This window comes from Parus major, chromosome 8, assembly GCF_001522545.3.
Source record: "Parus major isolate Abel chromosome 8, Parus_major1.1, whole genome shotgun sequence".
Lineage (NCBI taxonomy): Eukaryota > Metazoa > Chordata > Aves > Passeriformes > Paridae > Parus > Parus major.
Genome location: NC_031777.1, coordinates 3,424,448 through 3,431,715, shown reverse-complemented (window position 1 = coordinate 3,431,715; position 7,268 = coordinate 3,424,448). Strand labels below are relative to the sequence as shown.

The 7,268-nt window shown below is 54.0% G+C and overlaps 1 protein-coding gene across 1 annotated transcript in view; it reads right to left on the bottom strand.

Annotated features, from left to right (window-relative positions):
• Positions 1 to 7,266, bottom strand: part of ASTN1 (astrotactin 1) — a gene marked incomplete at its 5' end in the record, with an annotated part of 54,300 nt that extends 47,034 nt beyond the window's left edge. The window contains one exon of the mRNA XM_015635624.2: positions 7,002 to 7,266. Coding sequence (XP_015491110.1) covers positions 7,002 to 7,266 — 265 coding nt within the window. The remainder of the gene's footprint in view (positions 1 to 7,001) is intronic.
• Between the last annotated feature and the right edge of the window lie 2 nt (positions 7,267 to 7,268).

The following is a 7,268-nucleotide window of genomic DNA, read 5'->3' as shown; positions in this document are numbered from 1 at the left end:
AAAAAAGAAAAGAAAAGAAAAGAAAAGAAAAGAAAAGAAAAGAAAAGAAAAGAAAAGAAAAGAAAAGAAAAGAAAAGAAAAGAATAAAATAAAATAAAATAAAATAAAATAAAATAAAATAAAATAAAATAAAATAAAATAAAATAAAATAAAATAAAATAAAATATGGAGCCCAGAAGCAAATGCCACTGGCACATGGAGAGGAGAGCAGAGGTAAGGCAGTGGCATCAGGGCATCAGTGTGGCTGCCCAAGGGTCCTCTCCAGCAGTGGAACCACAGCCAATTCCAGGGGTGTAAAACCTACCAGAAATCTTTGGGGGTCTTTGAGAAGTGCCCACATGGGCAGCCCAGCCCCCAAACCTGGGACAGGTATCAGGGCAGGAACAGGACCAAGCCTGAGCATCCCTGCCTGGATGTGGGTTGAGACACTCAGGAAGGGAGGCCAGGAGCCCTAGAGCCCCCTGGCTGAGTGCTGGTTCCCTGCCCACCCTGCCAGACCCTGACACCCCCTTGGAAAGGCCAAGCAGACCCACACCCCACTCCCCCACTGCTTTCTGGGTCAGCGAGATCCCCTCCCAGCCGCTGGAGCCAGCTGGATGCGCGGTTGCTGTGGCAACGGGTTCCCAGAGACGAAATCCTTATTTCTTACTTTTTTTTTCCCTTGGTTAAGGAAAAAAAGAAATATACAAGAGGCCCTGTATATCCCCTGTGCCACTGAAACATCCGTGCCCAGCAAGAGAGGGGGTCTGCAGTGGGGACAGCATGGGGACAAGGTGTCCATGGGGATGGGGACGTGGCCTTCCTCCTGAGCCCCACCGCCCCCAGTGTGGCCACAGGGGACTCCCTGCTCCTCCCTGGGATGCTGCCAGCTTTCCTGCAGCATTTCCCACCCCACCATGAGGTTTTAAGGGATGCCCCTACTCCTAGCTGAGGCTGGTGCTGGGCTCCACTGCCTGGAAGAGGGAATGTTACCAGGCATGAGGTAGCCCTGGTGGTTCTGACAAGCTCCACACTCTAAAGGGATGTGGTTGTGCTGTGTGGCCCAGAGGAGGGGCTGGAATGGGGTCCCACCAGCAGTTTTCACCCAATTATTAGATGAGCTATTAGATATTGCCATTAGACAAGCATGTCCTGCCTCACCTGGTGCTCCAGGGCAGGGCCATGGTAGGATGAGTCCCCTTGAGAGATCCCTCTCTGCCTTGCAGGAAACTCTGGAAGCCCCCAAGCCTTGGGGACAAATATCTCACACAGCAGACCAGACACCCAGCAGCTACAACAATGTTCCACCAGCAGCAGCAAGCACTCCAGGAGGATGGTAGCAACAACGCTCTGGGATTTTCAGCCGGTGTACACCCCAAACATCCATCTCAAACTCATGGAAAGAGGTTCAGACCCCAGCCAGGCAGCCAGCTGCTGGCAGCAGGAAGGAATTGAGTGAATCCCACTGCCAGGGTGTTGCTAAGGGGCAGCAGGGCAGCTGAGACGGGGTGTTTTGGGTTCCCTTCCCCACCACAGCTCCTGGGACCCCCCAGGTGAATCCCCCAGGCAGCCAGCAGGAAGATGACAGCAGCTGTCCCCTCTCTGGGCCCATCAGAGCACAGATCACTTTCAGAGCATGCGACAGTGTCCAGGATCAAAGCCAAGTTCAATTAATGGCTCACAATCTTATTAGAGAAATTATTTCAGGATCTTGAGTAATAGTCCGATATATCCACTCCATTCCATTAGTCAGGCTCATTTAGTAATTCAATCAATCTAAGCCAGGCAATTGAGCTCCCCTGGTACAATTTAACTTGGTTATTCTCTAGGTACTTAAAAATTTCTTAATATTTGCTTCATTATTTCACCATTACACCTTTTCCCAGGTGCAAGGTTCATGCTGTGGGGCCCCTGGTGGAGTCAGCCCTGCTGCAGCCCTCTGCCAGGCTCTGCTCTCATGAGATGCTGACATACAATGGGAATGGGGCCTCTGGTGCTGATGCCCCTGGGAATTAATTCAAGCCAGGGAATGGCACCACAGCACCCCAAGAACTGCTTCCCACACAGAGAGCTGGGACCAAAGAGCTGCCCTGTGTGCCAACAGCTTTGAGACCCACAGCCAGCATCCCAATCCAGGTGAGAGGAACAAAACTCAGTAGGATGCTCCTCTCACCTGACACGGAACTGGAAAAAAATATGGGATAATGCAACCCTGCAGCCCCTTGGCTCCTGCTTCAATCCTCCAGGGGCTTTTAGGAGCTGGGGGTAGAGCACAGAGTGGGAGGACACAACCTCCAGCAGCCCAGAGCAGCAGGGAGATGTGTGGGACGAGGATGAGAGCCGACGGGTGTCACATCTGGCCAGGGCCGGGGCAGGCGGGCGCTCCGGTGGCCGTCACCCCGATGAGCAGCAGCCACATCCCGCCCTGATCTGGCTCACATCCCTGCAACCCCCCCCTGCTATCCTGTTATTAACCCAGGGGAGTCAGGGCCAGACCCTCCAGCAGCAGAGCCAAGAGCTTAGCTAGGATTTAACAAAAAAAAAAAAAAAAAATTGATTAGATATTTCGGGGAGATATTCAAGAGTGGTTAAATATGCCCAGCTCATCGGTGCCTTTGAAAAATCTCACCCCTCTAAAAAATTAGAATTGATTTTGTATTTAAAAAGGAATCTATTTAATTTAAAAGTAAGATAATTTGAAATCATGACAGCTTGTATTAAGGCTGGAGTTTATGATAATCTATTAAAGTCATTGAAGTTAAGAACCGTCTCCCATCCTCTGCTGCTGAGGCTCCCGGGAGGGCAGTGGGGAGTGGGAAGTCGGGAGATGAGGGGCTGCACTGCCCTATTTCAGAGCACACCAACTGTTCTGGAAACCTGGGGAGGCAGAAACAGCTCCTTCAGCTCCTCCACACTCAGGGGGAAAAAAAACAGCAAGTAAAAACCACCCAGTATTTCAAGATCTTGAAATATCTGGCACCCAGAAAGCACGAGTTCAACCCGTCAGCTCTGCTTTCTCATTTCTCAAGTCGATTTTACACTCAAAAAGGTATTTCAAGACTTTACTTTTCAAACATTTATTGCATTGCAGAGAAGGCAAAGGAGTCAAAGACACCGTCTTTGGCGCGGTTTTTAATTGCATCACAAATCTCCGTCGAGCCCAAGGGGCTGAGGGAAGCCAGGATGCTCATAAATACCTTTTGTGCCACTTTATAACCTGCAAAGGATGGGGCCCAAAAAATTAGCAGCCAGCAGGAGTGTGAATCCAGTTAATGACATATCAAATGTGGCTGGATGCTGCCGAGCCAAGCAGTGAGGGAGAAGGGGGTGTGAAGGCGAGCGGACAGGGAATATTGAGCTGCAAATTAGCATTTCTTAATGGCCACCAACCAGCAAAACGCTTCCTCCCTTCAGCAAAAAATACAACTGGCACAACAAACACAAAATGAGATGAAAGGCGACCATTCCAAATGAAGGTTTGCTTGATTTAAAGCAGGATGAAAGAAGGATGAAAGCAGGTGATTTTAAATGCAGGCAGTGAGCGGCCCCATCCCGGCTCCCACACCCTCAGCACTTCCCAAAAATTCAGGAGGTGGGAGAAAAACCCACAGTAAAATGGGGAGATGGTGTTGGAGTCTCTTTGGGGAGAAACATTGTGGGGTTTATTGGTGAGACCCTGAGCTGCTCCCAAGTAAACGCAGGCAGTGAGGCTCCACGTGCGTGAGAAGGCGAGCGCAATTAAAACTCACTCCACTCATTAGAGAAAAAAAGCTGCAAAGCAGGGAAAAGCCCTGTCCAAGCACCTCACCTCCTCCTAGAGCAGAAGTCATAACCCCACAGACAGCCCATCTGCTTTTGGAGGAGCAGAGGAGCAGGCAGCAGGTCCCTGAGTTTGGGAGATCCGAGCAGCAGTGAACCCACAGCTGTCTCTGGCACCAGGGTGGACACAGCAGGGAGGCTGAGACCCAGCAAAGGTGCATGGAAAGCAGGCAGCAAGCACTGCCTCACCCCCTTGTGTAAAGATAAATATAAAGCTCATCATTAATTTATGTTACTGGAGCTTCCCATCAGGGGTTATCAGGGGTCAGGAGTCACAGCCATTTTTGGCATGCCCAGTTCAACAACTCCCCTCAGAACTTCAGCTTTAACAAGAATTACAGGTGGCTCTCCAAAGACCTCAGCACATCTTTACTTGGGAGAAAAATCCATGCATCTGTCAGTGGGATGCCTGCTTTGGCCACTGTGGCAGGGAGGTGCCACCAAGGCAGGGGAACCACACATGCCAGTGTCCATGAAAACAAGCCAAGCACAAAAGCCCTTGGATTATTTAGGAGGAATTTGAGGGGGACACCAGGATGGGAGGCAGATGATACCCCACCATCCTTGGGCTCCCTGATCCAGACCCTTTCCCAGCTGCTCCCCTCACTCATCCCCTACTTGGACCAGCATCCCCTGGTCCAAGCCTGTCAGCCAGGATTGCTCACCTTCCCTTGGGAACCCCTTCCCTGGGCACAAACCCTGGATCTGAAAACCACCAGAGCAGAAGGAGCAGCTGCCCAGCTCACCCTGGTTCAGACACTGAACCAGACCAGGCTCAGCAAGTGTGGGGATTATCCCTCACTCCAAGACATTATTTATTTGGATTTACATCCAAACTCAGTGAGGTGGGTGCCATTAACAGGTCTGGTGTTTGCCAGGGGTGGTGCAAGCAGCATTGTGTGAAGCCACATTTCTGGAAAGCTGCTCAAACACCCCCTCCAGTCCCTGCACAAGGGCTTGTGAAAACACAACCAGCCACTCACACCAGCTCCAGGCATCAAGCTGACACAGCCGTGTCCCCAGCAAGTGTGCAGTGACAGCACTGATGCTCTTGGGTTCTTTGGGCTGGGGAACCTCCAGATCCAGAGGTTGCAGCCCCTGAGTTGCCAAGTCTGGGTCTTGCAAGACTTCTGTGCATTTCAGAGCTTCTGCCATGCAAAAGCAGTGTCCAGGCTAATAGTGGCTGGAGTAGTAGTAGTAATAACAATAACAATAAAAATAATAATAAAAAAGAACACCCCCACAGGGTAAAGCAGCACAAAACAGTAACACCCACAGATGGCAAAGTGGCCATGCCAGCTTCAAGGCAAGCTTCTTGTCCCACAAGAGAGAGGAAGATGTAACATGGCATTTCCCAGAAGTCAACAAGACAAACCCCTGGCAAACAGGGGGGGCACGAGGTGCCTCCTCTTGCCAGCCCACCCCAAACCCCAGCATTCCAGGCAGGAAGACTTGAACTGGGATCACCCCTGTGTCTCCACAGCCCAAACCCCTGCATGCTGGGGGCTGGCACAGCAGCATGCAGGGCCATGTTTTTGGGGAAACAATGTCTCAAGCAGCAGCACCCCAGAGAGCCTGGCCAGCCCCAGGACATCAGGGGGCACCAGCACAGGGCTTGTCATCCTTGTATTTGTCTCACAGCAGAGAGCAGAAGGAGGCAAAAGCAAACCCCTGCCAGGCATCATCAGTGCAGTGGGGGCTGCCAGGCCAGGCAGCTTCTTTCCTGTGCTGCCCAGTGTGTGGTAACCCATGGATTTGAAAAATCCCTAAGGAAAACCCTTCAGTAGGGGCTGGGGTTATGGCCAGGAACCTCCTCCCGATCCCCACCCAGCTGGTCCCTGCTGGCAGCACCCATCGGGGTCTGGCTCCACGGGATTGGGTCCCAGGGGGCCAGGGGACAAGCACTCAGGTGGCCTTTGGGGCACAGAGGTGGCGGGGGCTGGCAGCCATGCCCACGTCCCCCTGCATCCGCAGCGCTGCTGCCTTGTTGCCACAGCAACGCTCTCCGGCCTCCGCTGCAGCATCCCGCAGAGCAGGGCTTGGACCGGGAGACAGGGGAGCACCACAGCCCGCTGCTCCTCCCCACACAGCCCCTGCACTCCAGCAAAACACCCCTGGCTGTCCCCACGTACCCTCCCCATGGCACCAGCAGCCCCACGTCTGCCTCTGCCTTTCTCCCAGGAGAAGGGGGGAGCCCACACGGCAGCCAGGGCTGCCCCAAGCCCACCCAGCAAGCAGAACTGGGGGCTTTTAGCACATGGAGGGGTCCATAGACCATGGAAGTGATGAATTGCTGGGATAAAACCCCAGTCTGGGGTCACCACCACACACGAGGGTGGTACAGCAGGGTAATGTCACATCAAGCAACACACCAGTACCTCATTTTTGGGCCAACATCCAAACAAGGTTGGCATTTTAAAAACTTCACGGGACACCCCAAGGTGCAGCTGGAGCAGCAACAGATGGACAAGGCGTGCAGGAGGTGACACAGCCACTGTGGGGCTGCTAGGAAAGTGATGGTGGCATTTGCCCAGGGCAGGATGTTATGTGTGGGCAAGGAACTGACGTTCTGCACCAATGTCACCAAAAATGAAAGATCTCAGTGACTTGTTCCAGCTGGTGAGGAGGGAAGTGGGTCCCTGCACACAAGGGGTGGAGGCCTCGCTCTGCACAAACAAAGGAGCAAACCGTAGGCTTTTTTTTGGTGGAAGAAAACTTAAGGAGCCCATGAGATAAGGGCAGATAAGCCTCACCCAGTGAATGAAGAGCAGGTGGGAACCACCCAGACCATGTGAATAGGCCAGAGCCTAAAACCTGGGGGCAGCACACGCAGGCAGGATGGGATATACTGGGCAGCTGAGTGTTTTTCCATCAGGCTGCAGGAAAGGTGACTCTCTGCTCAGGGGCAGACAAAGCAGAAGCCCTCACCTCCAGGCGGGCACGCTGGGAGCAGACTGCGGGCCTCCTGCCAGCACAAGCCTCCGCTGGCCATTGATCGAGCCGGGGACGAGCCCCGCGGACGAACAACCTTGGCATGCACGGAGCACCCCGGGCCCGCAGCATCTCCAGCCGTGATGCTGCAGCGGGTGAAGCGGCCCCGGGGCCGAGATGCTGCAGCGGGGAGAACCGGCCCTGCCGGTGCGGCAGGGAGGAGCCCCGCCGCCGGGGATGCTCGGGGCCCCGCCGCGCTCCCGCAGGCTCACCCAGCACGAAGTAGGGCAGCTCCGTGTTCTCCAGGTCATCCACCACCACCATCTCGCCGGGGAAATCGTTGCGGACCGAGAAGAGCAGCTTGGGCTCGGCGGCCGAGGGGCCGTGCATGATGCTGAGGTCGTTCTCCCGCAGGAAGGGCAGCGCCGACACCGTGATGCTCTTCAGCTTGCACTCCAGCTCCTTGGCCGCCGCCTCCGCCGCCGCCTCGGCGGGGCCGCTGCCCGCGGCCAGGCAGCAGCCGGCCAGCAGCGAGCAGA